We start from the raw sequence: 21178 nt of genomic DNA, 5'->3' as shown, positions 1-21178 counted from the left end.
AAATTGTTTCCTATCTTTTGCTCTTACAAAAAAGTGCTACTATAATTATACACCTCCCCTCTCTTCTCCGCTCCCACCCGCCCAACCATGTACTCTACTATCCAGTGACTGGCTTCCTCACCACTCTTCGAACAAGATAATCCATCTTCACTGGATAACCCCCATTCATTGAATTCTTTTCCTCCTCATCTCTGCCTTATAGTTTCCCTGGCTTCAAGTCCCACCTATATAGGAAATCTTTCCCAGTCCATCTTGATTCTACTTTGCTGTCATTTTGTTAATTATTTCTAGTTTATCCTCTAAATTGTTGTTTGCTTACTTTTCTATGTGTATTGCCTTCTCTTATCACTGTGCCTAGAATATAATAGTTGCATACTAGATATTTGTTGATAGATTATAATAGCACTTATCTTAGGGGATCGTTTTATCAAAAGAGATGAAATATATATATATACATATATATATATATGTATATATATATATGAAAAGCAGTTTGCAAGCGTTGAAGTCCCATATAAATTTAAGCAAGTTATTATTAGACAAACTATTCATGAATATTGAAAAAGTAGTCCATCGGACTTTTGAGGCAAATACAGACCTAATAGCTAAATTGTTGAAAAATAAAGAAAAAGAACTATAGATCAATATTAATAATTAACCCCAAATGAACAATTTAAATAAGCTTCTGAGGAAAATATACCAATTTATCTGCAAGATTATTCACTATGATGAAGTTGGATTTATACCAGTGATGCGAGTGTCTTTAATTCCCCATTAGGAAAACAACGTAATTATATATTTAAAAATTCACATAATTATGTGTAATTCCAAAAAAATGTAGAGACATAGAAGGATTGTTTATTTAATATTATTTTTAAAAATTAAAAATTATTTAATATTATTTTTAAAAAAATCTAAAACCCAAAGTTTATATTTCATGGGGAAACATAGCAGTTTTCTCAGTAATTATAGGTGTTAAACAAGCATACCTCTTCCCTACAGTTTTTTGGTAACATTCTAGGAATTTAAACACTAGCATTAAGGCAAGAGAAAGAAATTAAAGCCATAAAGGTAAGCAGAGAGGAGATAAAACTGTCCCTATTTCTGTATAATGTGATAGTTTACTTAGAAAATCCTAGGGAATTAATAAAGATACTGATTGAGAAAATACCTTTAGCAAAGTTACAAGCTACCAAATTAGTTTATCATATCTGATATCAAAGTTGATATTTGATAACATTTTCATGTAATAGCAAAATCCATCAGGCAGTAACAGAGAAGCCTCATTCAAAATAATTATAAAATGTATAAATATTCAGGAGTCAGTCTATCAAAGCACAATTGGTTGTGTACATTTAGTTGCAAAATGCTGCTTAAAGAAATAAGGAAGGGACAACTAAATGGTGCAGTGGATAGAGCACTGGCCCTGGAGTCAGGAGGGCCTGAGTTCAAATACAGCCTCATACACTTGACACTTACTAGCTGTGTGACCCTGTGCAAGTCACTTAATCCCGATTGCCCACATCCTGTCTCCTCCCTCCCCAAAATAAGGAACTTTTCAAATAACTGAAGGAACATTCAGTGGTCATGTTTGTGCTGTGACAATTTAATAAAAATAACTACCAAAGTTAATATACTGATTTAAACTTGAAAGTGTAAATTACTTGGAAAAAAATCACTATTTGATAACACCTGTTGAGAAAACTGGAAAGCAGACTGACAGAATATAGACTTAAACCAGTCTGAATGCCTTCCATTTGCCCAGAGAGTCTACCACTTTTTGCTGCAGCCTCATAGCCAAACTCCTTAGATGAGCTTGTACCCTGAGCCTTCCATCTCCTTCCTAGCACTGCATGTCCCCTGACAAGGCTGCTAAATGCCAGGCCTGGTACCTTCCATTTCCCCAAAGCACCCATTTTCATCTGTACTAGCACAAGGCATTTTTCACCCTCCTTCAGCCATCTTAATCTACCACCCAAGATATAGAGACCCCCCCAGTTCAAAGAGCAGCACCTCTCCCTTTGACTTTAGGCCTTTCATCTCCTACTGTAGCACCCTTCACTCAATGATGAACAGACTCTGAACTCCTTTAGATCATCATCCAAACCCTACTACTGCCCCCCACCCCCGATTCCTCATTCCCATCCCCCTCAATCCTCCCACCCTAAAGTTTCATCCAGAGTTCATCCAACCCTTCCATTGTACTTCCTAGAATGCCCATTCCATAGTCAACAAACCTCCCTTCATCTTAAATCAGTTCCTCTCCCACTCCTTCTATCTGTTAGTTCATACTGAAACCTGGCTTCTCCATAATGGCATAGCCTCCCTAGCCATCCTTTCTAATACTGACTGCATCTTTACTCATTCTCCTTGACTCACTGGTCAAGATGGCGATACTCTTCTCTCTCCATTGTCACTTCTCATTTCTCTCCCTCCTTCACTTGGTAACCTCTCTTCCTTTAAAGTTCATGCTACTCATATCTGTCACTTAGTCAAAATCCTGGTAGCTGTTGTTTACAGATACCCCCTCAAACCCAACCCCAACCCCAGTCATTCTTCCTTTCTCAATGAGTCTGATGCCTAATTTGCAATTTTCCTCTTTCTCTCCAAGTCCTGCTCTCACACCAGGGAATTTCATCGTACATATTGATTCTCCCTCAAATATCCTAACTACTCAGTTCCTCAACTCACCTCCTCATGAGCTATTCCTGCATCCCACCTCAACCACTCTCAAAGATGGTCATACCCTTCATCTTGCCATCACTCACAAATGTACCACCTCCATGTGGGGCAGCTAGGTGGTACAGTGGATAGAGTACCAGTGCAGGAGTCAGGAGGACCTGAGTTCAAATCTCATGTCAGACACTTGATACTCACTAGCTCTGTGACCTTGGGTAAGTCACTTAACCCCAATTGCCTCTTCCTGGGTCATCTCCAGTCATCCTGATGAATATCTGATCACTGGATCCAGATAGCTCTGGAGGAGAAAGTGAGGCTGGTGACCTTGCACAGTCCTCCCTCACTCAAAACAAAGTCAAGTGCAAGTCATGTTATCGTTTCTCTGATGGCGTGGTCTTCTTCAGCAGTGAAGGACGAACACACACACTACCTCCATGTACAAGAATTATGAAATCCTTTTATCCAGCCATAATCTGTTGCCTTCCCTTAATAACCCTATTCTTCATCCTCACTGTGACCTTCAGATCCTTGACCTTTCAGTTCTCTTCTCAGTCATCTCATTGGCGTTAGCCAATCTCTCCTCTTCTCCCCATCTTGACTCCTGGGTAAACCACTCCAACTCGACACTGTCTTCTTCTCTTGAATCCTTTGTTCCCTTATATCACTGATTACATCTAGCCAAGCCTCAGCCTCGGATCACTCCCACCATTTTGTCACCTTCATGCCTATATACATGCTAAGGTGGAGAAAAATCACACAACCACTCCTGCTGGGTCCACTACAAATTTGTTATGTTAACTTTGCTTGTGCCCTCATTGCTTCTAGACAATCCTAGTATTCTGCTCTTTTCAGTTCACTGCCCTTTTCTCCGCATCAGCTCTTCCAAACCTTTTCATCCCTCCTCAAAACTTTTATGGCTCCCCCTACTCTCATCTAAGAACTTTGTCTCATATTGTGCAGAAGAAATTGAGGCCATTCACCATGAACTCCTTATTTCTTCCTTATCTGTCTCTCAAGTGCCTTCTGCCACTGTCTGCTCCTTCACCCCTTTTACATGATGAAGTGACCTTACTCCTTCCCAAGACTAAGACCTCTATTTTTTCAAGTGATCCAGTTCCATTACATCTTCCCCAACAAGTTATCTCCTGTCATTCCCACTCTTTCACTTATTCTCCCTCAATATTGACTCCAAAAAATATAGATTGAAAAAATGGAGCTGAGTAGACGAAGAAAAATCAGAAATAATTGAACTCAGTACTTCAGTGTTTAGTAAATCCCTAAATAGAGATTACCCAGGAAAGTATTCCCTGTTGGATAAGAATTACTAGAAAAACTGAAAAACATCGGACAAAGGTTCTTATCACACTGTTTGACCATAGTAAGTTCACATGATATGTGATCTGAATATTAAAAGATTGTATTATACAAAAAAATAGAATAAAGGAAGATAACTGTTGGTAGGGGCTGAATTCTTAACCAGAAAAGAGAGAAAATTAATTACAGAAGAAATTATAATTTTTTTTTTTTTTTTTTTTTTTTAACTTTAAACAATTTTATTACACAAAGGTCATCACATAATTGGATATTTCTCTACTTTGTACACAATTTTAATTAATCTTCGTCTGCACGGAAAGGCTGCTTCTGAACTTTCCTTCTAGATGGCAAATTCTAAAATTCTGATTTAACAGAATAGTAAAAATGCCTCAGCTGGTTTAAGTTGAAAGCAGAACATTGGTACATGGATCTTGCACCCAGTATTAGGAATGTACAAATGTCTTTATTCAAAAAATACAAAATAAATTATCTTTATCATGGATAATGACAGCAGTAAACCATTATTTTGTCAACTGAAACCAGTAACTGATGGTTATAGTGATTTTCTTAAACATCAGCCTTTACTTCAGTCCTCTCTCCAACTGACTTCTCCGAAGTTAGCGAAGAACACTGCCTTGGGTCTTTGCTTGCATCACAGATCATAATGATAGAGCATTATTCTAGGAAATTAGAACATGCCACCTCCCATGCCTCCGCCCATGCCACCCATCCCTCCCATAGCAGGTTCTTTCTCTTCTTTAGGAATTTCAGTAACGACAACTTCTGCTGTAGTTAGCAGAGACGCTACACCGGCAGCATCCAACAAAGCAGTTCTTACAACCTTAGTTGGGTCAATTATTCCTTTTTCAACCATATTCACAAAATCTCCAAGCATGGCATCATAACCTATCTCTGAGGAGCTTTGTAAAATTTTTTCAACTATCAGTGAGCCTTCAACACCTGCATTCTTAGCAATGGTCATTGCAGGGATTTTCAATGACTTCTTAATTATTTCTATACCAATTCTTTGATCTTCATTAACTGGAGTCAATGTTTCTAAGGCAGGAATGCATCGAAGCAATGCACAGCCACCTCCCAGAACTATGCCTTCTTCAACTGCAGCACGTGTGGCATTAAGTGCATCAGTAACCCGGTCTTTCTTTTCATTCACTTCTACATCACTTGTTCCACCAACCTTTATCACAGCAACTCCATCAGAAAGTTTGGCCAAACGTTCATTTAATTTTTCTTTCTCATAGTCACTAGTAGTAATCTCTAATTGTTCAATGATTTCTTGAACACGTTTTTCAACTTGGGATTTTTCACCCTTTCCTTTCAAAAGCATGGCATCATCTTTTGTCACAATGACCTCTCCAACTTTTCCGAAATCATGAGCTTGAATATCCTCAAGATTAAGAGCCAGTCCTTCTTCTCCAAACACTGTACCACCAGTAGCTATAGCCATATCCTTAAGCTGATTCTTCCTGTTGTCACCAAATCCTGGAGCTTTTACTGCAACAACCTGCAGCCCAACTTTTAGCCTGTTCAAAACCAATGTACTTAGTGCTTCTCCATCGACATCTTCAGCAATTATGACTAAAGGCTTACGATGGGCATTTGCAATTTCGAGTGCAGGTACAATAGACTGGACACTAGAGATCTTTTTTTCACTTAAGAGAACATAAGCATCCTGGAATTCACATTTCTGACCTTTAGCCGTATTAATAAAATATGGAGAGATATAGCCTCTGTCAAACTTCATGCCTTCAATAATTTCCAATTCATCATCCAGTGTTTTTCCATCCTTTACTGTGATGACACCCTTTCGTCCAACCTTTTTCATTGCATCAGATATTATGTTGCCAATTTCTCGGTCTCCATTTGCAGAAATTGTAGCAACCTGAGCAATTTCTTCAGGGGTTGTGACGGGTTTAGACTGCTTCTTAAGCTCAGTAATGACAGAATCAACAGCCAACATCACACCTCGCCTGATCTCCACTGGATTTGCTCCTTTACTAATCTTCTCAAAGCCTTCCTTAGCAATGGATCGTGCAAGGACAGTAGCTGTGGTGGTGCCATCCCCAGCCTCTTCATTTGTGTTATTGGCAACATCCTGAACTAGCCTGGCACCAATGTTTTTATATTTGTCCTTCAAGTCAATTGCTTTTGCAACAGTCACACCATCTTTTGTTACCTTGGGACTTCCCCAACTTTGTTCAATGATCACAGTTCTTCCCTTTGGCCCCATAGTAACAGCAACTGCATCAGCTAAAAGATCTACACCTTGAAGCATTAAGGCTCGGGCATCTGCTCCAAATCTGACGTCTTTAGCATAAGCACGTGTCAGGTGGGGGGCCAGTGCCCTAGACACTGGCCTTATCTGGCGAAAGACTGTAGACAACCGGAGCATTTCTGCGGGGGCAGGCGGACAAGCGCACGGTGCAGATCGGCAGGAACGAGAGTCAGAAATTATAATTTTATTTACATAAAATTGAAAGGTTTTTGCAGGAACGAAATTGATTCAGCTAGAATAAGAAGGGAGATAGGTCAAAGGGGGCAGGGTAAGTCTTTTTTTTTTATCAAATACCTATACATAAATTCAAGATATTTAGACAACTGAAGTATACTAAAGGTAATAAAAGTTATTCTCATAAGCTATTTTTCTTTTTTCTCAGGTGAAGAATGAAGGGGATGATTTTGGTTGGGGAGTAGTGGTGAATTTCTCCAAGAAATCAAATGTTAAGGTAAAATGATTACCTTTGATTAGGAAAATAGGTATATAAGTGACTAGTCAATCATTTCAGGCATGAGATTCTCATGGTCTTAGTTTTAAAAATCTGATCAGTAACTAATATTTTTAGAAGAAAAATATTGTTGAAAATTTTAATGTAGGGGATTTATTTTTTACCTTATTGAATTTTGTGCCCATAGAAACTTTTTGTTGTCTTACAAAAAACTGTAAAACTTTGTGAAATTTTTTATTTCTATTAAAAATAACTTTTTCCCTTCAATGTATAGAATATTTTAATGATTTTCACCAGATTTCCAGGTGAAAATTAGAAGTGGAATACATTGTGGACTGCTGGAGATGGCCAAGAGAAATCATTAGGAGGCCTGACTTCTTGCTGAGACTTTCTTATTAATTTGAGTTGTGAAAGGAGGAAGAATATCTGGTCCTCACCATCTTTTAAGTCTTTTTGATATTTTAAGAATGAAAATTTTTTAATGCGCACATATAAAGTAGAAATTAATGTTGTGTCCTAGGAATAATCATACCGAAAATTGATATTTATCTCTTTGTCTTTGTAATTCATTTTTTTAAAAAAAGCTGATGAAATTTCAGTTTATAAGCCTCTGTTTCACCTCTTTTCTCATTGAATGGAGAAAAAAAATACTGTTACAAATATGTATAGTCAAAGCAGATTATCCTGTTGGCCATGTCCAAACTATATCTCCTCAAGCATTTTGAATCCATCAGCTCTATCCGGAAGTGGGCAGCATGCTTCTTTATCAGTCCTCTGATTGTGGTTGATCACTACATTGATCAGAATTTGTCCTATAATTAGAGCTGGTTCCTGATAATTACAATTTGAGACAGTTGCTTGACCTGGCAACACTTGAATAGAATTTGAAATGTTAAAGCAGATTGCATTGGATAAGGAATTAATATCACATTTTCAATCGCATCTTCATTCGTAGTTGACGTCATCTTACAACACTCCTACGAGTGTATGGAATAGTTGTTGCCATTTTTCTAGTAAAAACTAAAAGATCATCAAATAAATGACAATACCTTACATTTATAGAATGCTTGATTATTTTAAAAATACATCATTATTAATAGTAATACCGTCATTTAAGGAATTATTTAAGGGTTACAGAATGCAAATGCTTTACCACCTTTTGATGCATTATTTCATTTGATCCTTACAGCAGTCTTGCTGCTAATGGTCAGCATGTGAGGTGGTTAGGATAAATCTTTTGTTATATTGCTTTTTTCTAAATATGTCCCCTCCCCAGCAAGTCATCCTTTGTCATAAAGACTTAAAAAAGTTCACCCAAGCAGCACATTACATGTGGCTGGCAGTTTATGCAGTGCTCCACTCCAGTAATATCCCATCTCTGTTTTGAAAAAAGGGAGGGGAAAGGAGGTGTACTTTTTCCAACTCTTTTTTCCCCATGGTCAGTAGCAGTTACTAGAATAACAAAGTATTGTTTTCCCATTTTCTTTCTGTTTCTATTGCTCCAGTCATTGTGCGTATTGTACTCTTGATACTTAGATTTGTTATTTCTCATGGACTAACAATAATCCACTTCATTTATATGCCGTGGTTTGTTTTCTCATTCCTCAGTCAGTGGTCATCCACTTTGTACTGGTGGCCTGTTTTCCTGCTGCCTCATCTACATCAACTATTTTCTCTTTTGTCTTCTTTGACAATTTGCTGGATGTGAAATGAAAACTCAGTTATTTTGATTTGTGTTTTTCTTAGTGACTTGTAGCTATTTGTACTGTTATTATCTATTAATAGTTTGCATTTCTTCCTTTAAGAATTTTTTATATTGTTTAATCACTTACATTCATGAATGGCTCTTGGTCTTTACGTTAACTTCCTGTATGTCTTGGATATGGCCCTAATCCAAGATACTTCATAAACCTATCTTTCCTAGTAAATTGTATTCTGTCTTATCACATCTTTATTAATATGTTCATGCAAAAGCTTTTTAATTTTATATCACAATTATCCATTTTATTTTTTTTGATTGCCTCTTAACTCGTTTGTATTAAGAATACTGTCCTAATCATATTGGTTGAGCACTGGTGAGCATTGCTTGATCTCATTCTTTGCTGTTTTTCATTGTTGTGGTTTATGTATCAATTTGTCTATCCATTTTGAACTTATTGTAGCATGTATTATGTGACGTTAGTGTAAACCTCATTTCTGCCAAAAGACTTTATAGTTTTCCCAGTAGTTTTGTCTCACAGGGAGAATTTTCCCCAAGTAATTTATGTTCTCACAATTTAGCACTTCTCCTATTTCCAAAAAAACAGGGAGATAACCAGAAGTTATACAGCTGAAATATTGATTGCTTTTCCAGTGCTCTTTTCTCCTCGTTATGCTTTTCCATACTGGAAATTGTTGCATTATATTTTCCCCCTTTAAAAAGTTCAAACTCTGTTAAAATAGTAGCGGTATATGTACACTTTGTTTTCACTCGATGTGACCCTAGGTCCTTGTAGGACATAAATTTTTCAGGAAGCAAATTACTGAAATGTGCTTCTAATTGTCATCTTTAGGTTTATTTGAAGTAGTGGTTTTTACCACTGTGACACCTGCTAAATTATTTTGTGCACAGTAGAAAAGTATGACATCTAATGTCTTCTACAGTTATGGAGAAGGTAGCTTACTTCTGTCTGTTTATTCCTTAGGTTGTCCATACTTGATAGACAGTTTTGCTAAAAAGGAATATTAACTCTTATTTTTGATGGGAGGTACAGTACACTTTCATCAGTTTTGCACCAGAGATGAGATGTAGCTAGCATGCTTTTATTTACAGATACCTTAAGGAAATATTTTAAAGTAATTTTGCCTTTAGTGCTTAGAAAGCAAAATAATACAGGGTTTTGGTTTTATTTTTATCAGCACATTTTCTTGTGAAGTTTTGAGATAATTGTCTTGCAGATTTTTTGTTAGTTTTAGAAACTAGTTTACAATCTTAATCCAAAGATTTTGTGGTAGTAAGATTTTTATTATCGTTATAGAATGAAAAGTTATCCTATTTTATGAGGATAAGCTTTTAATTCATAGTGCTTAATTTAACATGGTACATACTTTAAAAGGAATATAGAATGTTGCATGTACTAAACTTAAAACTTATCCTTAGTCTCTTCTCACTCGTTCAGAAAATAAACAATATTGTTTAATGCCACATATATTTCATTTAAGGAAGGTTAAGTGCAGATTCATGAAAATGTGTGTTTTCCAAATTGTGTGCTAGAATTGCAAAAGGACACACTTCGTAATTTTAATACCTGTGGAGCTACACTGGATAGCTTATGTGTTATATACCGCAGTGCAGTTTTTAGCAAGCACTTCTGTTGGGAGGGCCTGCTATCCACACTGACTGCCACCTGCAAGGCAAGCAGGAGAGCCTGGCTGAAGAAACAAAAGTCCCTTGAGAGAGACCCAGGAAGCAGTGTAATGTCAGAAAAGTCATTGTACCATCACTATCCCATCACTTCTTCTTGGACTCTCTTATCACCCAGTACCCCAAATTCTGGAGCCTTGGGAATAATTGATCCCAAAAGCACTAGCTCTGCAGCCCTCATTTAGGTTGGCACACACCATGGAGAGCCCCCACTGATACCAACTGCTCACCCACTGTCATCGTTGGCCAGGTAAGCACAAGGACTCCGAGAGTGACAGAACCTCTAGATCACCATTGCTGCTTCTATCTCTATAGCCACCTTCAAGGGAAGCAGTTATTACGGAAATTCAGTCTGATCAGCCCTGGGGGTGCTGAAGCCACAGCCACTGAAGACTATCAGTTGTTTCGTTGTCAGAAATTGTTATGGTTTTATCATAACATTAAAGAAGATGTATTGCCTTCTGCATTTTAAGAACCATGGGAGGGACTGAGAGTGGGCTTAGCTGGAGGGAGTGAGCGTAGACCAAGTAGGCACCTGGAAGACAGGTTTCTCGTCGAGGTTCCTTTCCAGTGGCTGGCAAGACATTCGGAAGGGTCTGGCAGCATATATCTTCATTCTATTAGCTGTATCTGCTTGTCACCACACTCTCTATGCTGGAACCCTGGGAGACGACTGTCTTCAATTCCATGTTGAATTCCATTGTTGGAATGGCATTATACACTGAATACATCTTCATGCCTCAACATACCTTGGCAATACTACACTACTTCGAAATTGTGCAATGAACAAAATGTGCTCAAAAAGCAACAGACCAGAGATCCATTGAAGGAAAAAAGTCATGTGACTTCCCTTGGTGAAATGAAACTTCAGAAGATTCCAGACATATGTTATGAATATGAAGACTGAATTTCAAGGAAGCAATCCCGACTCATGTGCTGTATTCATTATTCAAGTGTTCCCCTATATGATAGTTTTATCTATTTTGACATTGTGGTGGTTTGTACTCTAAATATCAATATTTTCGTAGCCTTTAGAACTGTTTTACTATTGTTCTGTGAAAGCTTTTCTTAATGTAACAGTAAATTTTGATTGCCTTGTATTTTTTAATCTGAGGTTGTTAGTTAGACCTCTTGCTTGGGCGGTCGTCTGGCACAAAAATCTGTCTTAGATAAAAATGTTGACCCAAACTTTGTAGACATAATAACAAGATGAAGAGGGAATACTTCAGTTGAGCGTAAGAGATTTCTTTCTAAGTTTGTATGCATATAGGAGTAGTTTCAGCTATCTACAACTATTCATTTTAAAACATTTATTTTGCTTTAGTGTTATTAAAAAGCAAAGTATTTCTCCCCTTAATAGTGAAAGAGCAAAGAAACATTCTTCTACAGTTAGGATAAAGCAATACCTAACCTTTTAATAGTTAGCCCTATTTTATGGATTTCACATTGACAAAAAAGTTCTATGATAAAATGTTTGGACAAGTAATCAACTTACTTAGCAGCATTATTATGGAATGCTGACCTCAAATGGTAGTTTTATTAAGTAAGTAGTAAAAGATTTCCCAAAGGTTATCAGTAACATTTGTAGTCCTGTAAAATTGAATTTCAAGATTGTAGCTGGTGCTGAAAAATTTTAAAAAGCATATTATTGTTTATAAAAAAAGAACCATGGGACCTTTTCATTGAACTTGCAGCTGAAACTTGTATATTTTACTTTCTCCATTACAGTGTGAGCTTCTTGAAAGCAGGGGCTGGTCTTACTTTTGTCTGAGGATAGTGCTTTGCACTTAATAAATGTATTTCCATTCACACAGTTTAAGGCATGTTTTTCTTAGATGTATTAGAGACACTTTATAATTCTACTCTCTACATTTGTGTATCAGGTTTATATAGGGGACTCCAAGGTAAGTAATATTTTAAAAGATAACTATTTTTACTTATTCTCTTTGTTAATTTGTAGATGGTAATAATTTTTTAATCACTTTGCTCCTTATGATACTGAACAAAATTGTTCATTTAAAATTATAAATGGATTGTATAGAACTATAGCCTTCATATTCCTATTATTTTTGTTTTCATTTGTTATTTTAATGAATGTCTGTTTTACTGGGATGTTACTAATGAATTCTTTGAATTCGTGGAGTCTGTGTAAACTCAGGACAAATTTTGGCAGGTTCTACCAGAATAGAAGGATACTGAATAAGGACATGATGATAGATTGTATCTGTTATCAAAGGACCATTCTTGCTAGGTTTGGAGAAATATATAACCAGCATGTTGGTGGCCAGGTCCAGCTGATGCGTTATTTTGGGCCAGAGTAACTCATGAGGATCATCTACTAAGACAGAGGGAGGACTTTCTGCATATAGAGGGCGCTCTCACATTAATTGAATCAGTTTTTTAGAAATACTGAAATGTGTATTATCAAAAGAGTTTTAAATGCATGCTAAGAAACTTTTTAGACTGTCTAGAAATTGCTTTGCTACGTAAGAATTTCATTTTCAGATGGCTTTCATCTGCTTGTAATAGATATTTGTATTTTTAAAGTTTATGTTCTAGCAAACTTGGTGAAGAATACCTCGTGAACAAAGTAAAGTTAGACGTGACCTTTTCCTAATGAGATCATCATAGAAACACTAGAAATTAACTTATTTATTTTTACTGTTGAGTTTGGTGGATAGGCTACATAAGTTATTGCCATATTCATTTGGCTTTATTTCTATTTCTTTTTTGAAGCAAAATGCTTTGCTAATTTCCTAGCAACATATTCTCACCTGAAAAATTAACTTTGTTCATATTTTAAATTTCTGGTTGTTATTACCACAAAAAGACATCTTCTTTTTGACATGGTACAGTAATTATTTGTTGTTCCTTTTGTTTTGACTTGATAAATGCTATTTTTTGCAAGAAAAATGAAATGTTTGCTATGAGCAATCAAGTGAAACACTAGCATGTATATTATTTGAATAATAAGAATTATTTTCCTTCATTCCACTAAGAATAAAACCATGTTTTAGTGTTGTTTACTATGTTTGCTGTATCTTTTGGGGGAAAACCAAGTTTTTCCTTAGGAGAGATAACTTAAGTAACATTTATCATTAGTCTTTTGTATAAAGAAGAATATTATCCTGAGCATTATAGACAGTCTTCAAATAATATTCTTTTTTTGTTAGCACCAGCATTTTAAAAGTCTCACCACTTTTTTCAGTGTCCTTAGTTTAAGTGTATCTTTTTGTAGCATTTGAAAATAGTTTAAAACCCAATGAAAAACTCACTTTTATTCATAAATATTTGCCTCTTAAAGTAATATATTTTTCTCTATCACTTGATTAATAGCCATATTTACAGAAAAATAATCATTTAGACATTTGTACATGAACAAAATTATTTTATATTTCAGTAACTGGATCTTTAAAAATCTATTTATGAATATATTTGCTAGTTTTTGTTTTATTCTACAGTAGAAATAGAAAATTTGTTATATCCTTAAAATTAGAATGCTTCAAGTGTGGCTATACCTGAAGTGTTAGGAGCTAAATTATTTATCACATACTTTTACAAAGTTTACTGGGGATTTGTCAGTTTTAACTCACTATTTTTTCCAGAAAAATCATATGTGGCCCCAAATTATCAGGGAAAGTTCACCTTAAAAGAACTACCTGCCCAACTGTATGGTCAACTTAGAACAGTGTTAACACTTAGAGAATTATAATTTAACGTAATCATCAAGAGAGGAATTTGATGATACCATCCATCTGGATAGCTGGTTAGAGCAGAAATACGTTGCTGACATCAATTTTATTAGAAGACATAAGTGTCTAGTGATTTTTAAACTGCTTACCTTATGTCAGTCATTTTTTTTTTTTACATCTGATTCATTAACATATCTTTCTTTCTCTCTCTAGCCCAATTCTGGTGAATTAGATCCTTTATATGTCGTAGAAGTACTTTTACATTGTAGCAAAGAAAGCTTGAAAAATTCTGCTACAGAGGCTGCTAAGCCAGCAAAACCTGGTGAGAAAGGAGAGATGCAGGTTTGTTTTTTATTTTTTTAACCTAGCGTATTAAGTATGAATTTTCTTATACTGTTGACTCTATAGAGCTTACTGAAATTATTTTATAATTAAAAAGTGAGGCTCTCAGGTGGTAAGAAGATTATTTTTGACATTTTATGGATTTACATGTAAAGAGGTGTATATAATATTGCTATCATGACTTTATAAAGCTTCAGTTTTCTTTGGTATTTGTCAAATAGAGTGATTTAATATGAATGGGAATAGCAAAAAATCACTTGTATTTTATTACATTAATTTGCATATGAACTGATTTTTTTTAACGAGTACTTTACAGTTTGTAGTTTATAATTTCTAGCACTGGAAGGATCTTTAGAAATCATCTATTTCAATCCCCTCATTTTATAGATGAAGAAATAGACTCAGAAATCATGACCTGCTGAAGGTCACAGATACTTAACTGGTCAAGCCATCAGACTGGTATTCTGATACCAAATAGAATTTAATTGCCAATTTGTTGTGATGATAGTTTTGATTTTGAAACATTTTGTTGAAGCCAGCTCCACCTGGGTTTTTTTGGGGTGGGGGTGGGAGGTTCATTCCTATGAAAATGGCGTTTTAGAAAAGTAGAAGAATCATTCATAAAAATAAATTCCCAGCTGAAACAAACATTTGTTAGCTGTTTAATTTGCATGTGGTTTATATTACATGCTGACCTTAGTCCACCATCTTCAAACAATTCAAAGTTGATTTGTTATTTCTGTCATTGGGTACTTTCTCCACAAATACAGATCATAACCTCTTTGCTTATAGAGTGTCTTTGAGAAATTCTGTGGACTAAAATATTAATCACCATCCTAATGATTACTAACCTTTTTTAATTTAGTTAGACTAGTCATCAGGCAGTAAATACTCAGTCCTTTTACGTAGAAACTCATCATCCGTAAGTTGTAAACATTGGGTTGACTTCCTGCTACTACATGACATTTCTAGACTATACACACATTTTAATAAAGGAGGTCAGAATTGGTATCAGAGGACCTGAGTTAAATCCTGGCTTTGCCACATCTTACCTGTATGAATCTAGGCAAGTCATAACCTCTTGGTTTCTAAGGTTTCTCAGGTATGAAATCAGGGATTGAAATAGATGATCCCTAGAGGCTTTTCTCTGAAACACCTCCATTGATGGAAAACTCATCCAAAAACAGTGAGTTTTACTTTGGGACAGCTTTGGTTTTGTTTTTTTTTTTTAATTTCCTTACATTAAACCTAAATCTAAAACTTCTTCCTATTTCGTTCAGTTCTGTCATCAGTACCAAGCTAAAAAAGCCAAATTCTTAACTCTTTCGCAAGATAGTCCTTCAGATTCTTGTAGATAGCTATTATTTCCACCCCAAGGGAGTTACTGGCATTTTAAAAGGCAAAGGTGATTGTTAAACTTCAAAACTGTATCCCTTATGGTCACTAAAATCTCATCCTTTTCTTCTCTCCTTAAATCTTACAACCAAGAGAAATTTGTAGCATTTTGCTCAGGTATCATTTCATGGATCCACTCATGTTATTAGAAGTTTATACTATTGCTACTAAGGATAGAAAAGTTAAACTCTGAAAATTTGTAATACCATATTTGTTCATAGAAACTACTCAAAGATTTGTTGATAATGAAGTCCTTGAATATAAGGACCATATCCATTTTACTTAATTATATAATCCCCAGCTACATGTGCAGCATTAACTCACTTAATAGATACTGTGTGGCAATCCAGAAAATATTATTCCATTTTTCTTTGTAGCTCTGTGCCTTAAGAGTTCCAGGTACATGATGAAATTCATAACCCCAGAAAACTTAGGGAAATTATTAGAAATACTCTCCAGACTCTTTGCAGACATAGAATGAGACTTATACTTCCTTTGTTTGCTAGGAAAGTGACATAGGATGGAGATTTCAGTAGCCCTTCCTTCCCTCTAAAATTCCTGTGGGCCTCTGAAGTTAACATTTTGACATCCCCAGTTTATATTAAGGGAAATGAAGGTCAGGAATATTGCTTTCTTGAAATAGAAAAACATCTTTAGAGGAAACTTTTATTGCAGTCACTAGCTTGAATGAGAGGATGTTGACAACAGCTGTCAAGTGGATTGGTTCTTACTGCCATGCTTTCATCTCTGTCACTTCTTTGCAACAATTGAATCAGAAATTACCCACAAAACTTTGGATTCTAAATTTTCAATCATCAGCCTTCCTTTCCCTCTAATCATTCCAAATACAAAAGAGTAGTAATTTTCTAAATTGTATGTATGTATTAGTCTGTTGAAAGAATTTATTACTTCAAAGTACCTAGTGATATCAAGAAGTACAGAAAGGACATTGTAGCATCTGATGGAATATTCTATCACTTTTTCCTCTTTTGAGGGTACTGACTAGGGTTACTTATTCAGATTAATCAACCCCAAAGAAAATGAATCATTAAGATTCACCAAGTCCAAATAAAACATAATGACCTTAGAATAAAGAAAAATCTATATTAAGTCCCATAGATTAAAATAGTCACATATGCTATATTGTCAGTTTTATTAGATTGGGTTAAAAAATAACTTTTCCAAATTGAAATCATATTCTTTTTAGATTGTAACTTTGAGATGAAACTGATTATTGTAACACCTAGATGATATTTGTTCATTTTTCTAAAAAAATTGTTTCATTACTGAAATACATTTTTATCCTCTTCCTCTTTTAGAAATCCCACTCAAATTTTACTCCTCATGCAGTGAACAGTATTTGCCCCCTCCCACCTCACCTATATTTCAAAATTCCAAGATGTGGCCATCTTAGAGGTGTCCGATGGACATCCTCCTCTAAACCACCTATTTGTTGTTTTGATCTTCATGTCAGACCCTTTTTGTAAGAAGTAAGGTAGCAGGAGAGAAGAAGCCTTGTCTGGGGCTACTTTTAGGGCCTTGGCCTTTAGCTCCTAGGCCAGCTCCATCCCCTCAAGTCTCTGGGCTGGTGGAGGCAAATTACTCTTGAGCACATAGGCATTGCCTAGGTATCTTTGTACTCTTCAGAACTCCTCTAGGATGGAAAATCACCTGTATTTCTTAGATTTAACTTGTACCATGTGGAGCTTGCCATCAGCCAACGTTAGCTGATCACTGTCTGGAAACTTTCAGTGGAAATGCCCTCACTCTTGCCTAAAACCTTCCCCACCTGCTGACCCGCTTTAGGTACAATTAGATCCTGCTTTTTCCCAGGACTCCACGTGAGTTGCATCAGACATTAGTTGTGGACCTCCCCACCTTATACAGATAAGAGCAGATCACCTGGTGAAGTTTTAAAAGAGAATGGGGGCAGTCCATGTGGCTTGTCTACAAAATCAGGCACTTCAGGGATGATGGAAGAAGGCGTTATGTCTGGCTTCTGTTAGTCACGTGTGATTCTTTGTGTACCGCTAATTCTGTTAGACACGGTCTTGCATTAATTTTCTTACTATTTCTGTATGCCTTTTCAATTTGATTATAAATTACTCTTCATAGTTACTGTCATAGTTCATAGGATCATAAACTATAGATTTAAAGCTATAAAAGATATGGAAAAACCATCTAGTTTAACCGTTTCTTTTTGCAGTTTCTTTAAGATAGAAAATTTTCAATAAATAGTTGTGGTTTGCTTCATTGGTCACATCTTTATTGTGCTGCAATATTGACTTACTTTGGGAATCCTATAAGTCTAAGAAATGGGACAGTTCTACAGTGGGTTGTTTTGATAATCATATGATAGAACCATGTGCTATTAGGTGGTTCCAGTCCTGGTGCATCTCCTGTCCGCTATCAGCAGTGTTCGGCTTTATATTCCTAGAGATCTGAGACCAGTTGACAACCGACAGAGTGTGCTAAAATCAATACAGGTACACATTTTTATTGCAATTAGCTAATTTTTATAATACTGTCAATTTCTACTGTGAAAAAAATTTATGTAGTGCCCTTTTAAAAAAGTAATTACTTTCTTTAAGACACTGTAATTAATATTGTTCAGGGATATTACCACCAATAACAATAATTCTTTGAAATAAAATTGCTGTAAACTAACAGGAGCAGAACTGCCAATTGACTACTCTTTAAAGCTACCAACAGTTTGGAATATAGAGGTTTCTCAAAGGAAAATCATTGTATGTTTGCTCATCTTTACTATGAAAGGTGTACCTCTTTTCTAAATGTTAAAAATAAATTGGAATAAAATTTAGATTTTCATAATTTTCCGTTTTATTTTGTTTCAGCATTTTTTGATGTTCCTAGTGAATATGTAAAATTTCTTTGTCTTCTCTGGGAGGTACTGTGTTTGTTATGACATAAATCATGGTAACTTAGTAAATAATTTATCTATAATTTCATCATCTGACAAACATTTGTCAAGTACCTGGGTATAATAATAATGATTATGATAATAATAGGGGACATACAAAGTTTAAGTAGCACAGTGGATAGAGTGCCAGGCTTGGAGCCAGGAAAATTTATCTTCCTAAATTCAAAGCTGGCCTCAGACACTTACTAGCTTCATGACTGTGGGCGAGTCACTTGACCCTGTTTGCCTCAGTTTCCTCATCTGTAAAATGAGCTGAAGAAGGAAATGGCAAACTACTTGTATCAACAGCTGAAAACAATTGAACAAAAACAACCCTAACCATATTGAGCTTCGTCTAGTAACTCTGTAGCCAGCTGTGAGACCTTATGCATATTCCTTTACCTCTCCATGTTTTGTTTTGTTTTTTTCACCTGTAAAATGAGGTGGTCAGAGTAGATGAGGTTATTAAGTCTCTTTCAGGACTAAATAATATCTTCTCCCCTGCTTTTTAAAAATCAATATGATGTTTCCCTCAAGCTAGGTTTGTGGCATCTCACATGTTCTCTGTAATTTTTCAAACCACCAGTTAAGGTTTAGCCATCACATCTGCCAGATCTTTCAGAACCTTTGGTGGTTGTTTTTATATTTTAATTTCTTTATCCTTGAAATGCCCTTTCTCTCTTCTCTGCCTAGCCAACCCTTCTCTATGAAACTTCCCCAAATAATTTTAGCCCATTGTAATTTACCACCTTTGAATTCAGCTTTCTTCATCTATACCATTCATTGACAATCCTACTATTCTCACCTTTATTTACCATTTATATATATAGTCAATCCTCAACTTTCATTTCCTAGAAAATGGTGCAGAAGTAAAAAAATGCAAGTGTTGTGACATTGAACCTATGGGAAATGGGGGGTTAGGTTCCCACAACTACCAAAACCTGTCATTTTTCTCTAGAGATTGTTGAAAACAGTTTTCTGCATGCAATTCTTTATAATAAAACATTAATTTTGATAAATATGTACTTTTCCTAACTCAGTAACCATGAAAACCCATAAAATGCAGTATACAAAATAGAATTGGTAACATGCAGAACATTTTTTTCTCACTAGTAATTCCTAGAATTCTGTGACATTTCAGTAAAATAAAATAAAACATCGATTTTAGACAATATTCACTTTTCATAACACAAAATCTCCAGTACCATAAACTCTGTACAACAAATAAAATACTTAAAGCTAAAATTTTTTTTAACCTGAATCTCACTTTCTACTGTATCAGTGATAGTATGAGGGCAGTGTACTGTATACTATGCTGCTGGAAACCTCTCTACCTAGGCTGCCCTCTGAAAACTAAGGAAAGGGGAGCGGGGACATGATTCTCAGAAGACACTGAAACTAGCAAGCTCTTGACGTTACCTTAGAGCCCAAAGGACTTGAACTACTCTTTGGGAACATAACTGCAACATGGAACTTGACTTTTAAAACAGACAATGAAAATGTGCAGCAAACATGTGGGCAGTTCTTTACATCAGGATGAACACAACTAGTGAAGTGTCTAGTAGGATGCCAGCTACTCCAAAACCTTGGACAAACCACACCTCTTATTTTTCCCTTCTGTGGATAGCCACTAATATGCACAGTTACTAATGCAAAAGTGAAAATGAGGTTGCTAATTAAATCATATGAATGCTTGAAGACCCAAAAGTTAAACTTGTGAATGTTGAGGATTGGGTGTACTTCTTGTATTGTCACTTATCTTTTTACATGCATGGGTTTCGTCTGTGCAACTAATTGTTTGAGTAACAACTGTCTCCCTTTTTTTTCTCTTGTGGAATGTTTTACATAAAATAGATAGTAAATATATTTTAATGTATTTAATTTGATTGATTCTTCATGTATGAAAAAAGAACATTTTAAAAATTAAAATTTATTTTTTGTCCTTTTTAAATTTTGAGTTCCAAATTTTCTCCCTCCCACATTCTTTCATACCCACTGAGAAGACAAAGCAGTAAGATATCAATTACTCATGTGAAATCATGCAAAACATATTTCTATGTTGGCAATATTTTTTAAAAAGCAAAAACAGAGTGTGAAAATTACATTTCATTTTGCACTCTGAGTTTATCTATTCTGCCTGTGGAAGTGGATAGCGTTTTTTCACCAAGACTCCTTTGGGATTGTCTTGGATCAGTGTATTGATCAGAGCAGCCAAATCTTTCATAGTTAATCATCATTTCAGCATTGCTTTTACAGTGTACAGTGATCTCCCAGTTCTTCTCACTTCACTTTGCATCAGCTTATATAGGTCTTGCTATGTTTTTGTTTGAAACCACCCCATTGTCATTTTTTTCAACACAGTAAGTAGTACTTTCTCACAATCATATGCCACAATGTGTTTAGCCATTCCCCAATTAATGAACATCCTCTTGATTTCCAATTCTTTGCCACCACAAAAAGAGCTGCTATGAATATTTTTGTACATATAGGTCTTTTTTATTTGACCTCCTTAGGATACAGACCTAGTAGTGGTACTGCTAGGTTAAAGATTATGCAGTTTTATAGCCTTTTAGGCCTACTTCCAAACTGTACTCCAGAATGGTTAGACCAGTTCCCTCATCCCCTCTAGCATTTTCTTTTCTGACAGATGGTACCTCAGAGTTCTTTTGATTTGTGTTTTTCTAATCAG

At 35.6% G+C, this 21178-nt stretch overlaps 3 protein-coding genes across 3 annotated transcripts in view; 1 reads left to right on the top strand and 2 right to left on the bottom strand.

Moving 5' to 3' along the window:
• DHX29 (DExH-box helicase 29) overlaps positions 1–21178 on the bottom strand; it is a 360925-nt gene that overhangs the window by 107799 nt on the left and 231948 nt on the right. The gene's annotated exons all lie outside the window — the stretch shown is intronic.
• Positions 1–21178, top strand: part of MTREX (Mtr4 exosome RNA helicase) — a 98350-nt gene that overhangs the window by 48933 nt on the left and 28239 nt on the right. The window contains exons 18-20 of the mRNA XM_072605600.1: positions 6669–6737; positions 14046–14174; positions 17945–18055. Coding sequence (XP_072461701.1) covers positions 6669–6737; positions 14046–14174; positions 17945–18055 — 309 coding nt within the window. The remainder of the gene's footprint in view (positions 1–6668; positions 6738–14045; positions 14175–17944; positions 18056–21178) is intronic.
• On the bottom strand, positions 4222–6450 carry LOC140501730 (60 kDa heat shock protein, mitochondrial). Its single transcript, XM_072605621.1, has one exon. It carries the CDS (start codon positions 6401–6403, stop codon positions 4682–4684), a length of 1722 nt encoding a protein of 573 aa, XP_072461722.1. The 5' UTR covers positions 6404–6450; the 3' UTR covers positions 4222–4681.

This window comes from Notamacropus eugenii, chromosome 4 (genome assembly GCF_028372415.1).
Source record: "Notamacropus eugenii isolate mMacEug1 chromosome 4, mMacEug1.pri_v2, whole genome shotgun sequence".
Taxonomy (NCBI): Eukaryota; Metazoa; Chordata; class Mammalia; order Diprotodontia; family Macropodidae; genus Notamacropus; species Notamacropus eugenii.
The sequence above is the reverse complement of the archived record's forward strand: the minus strand, read 5'-3'. Positions and strand labels throughout refer to the sequence as shown.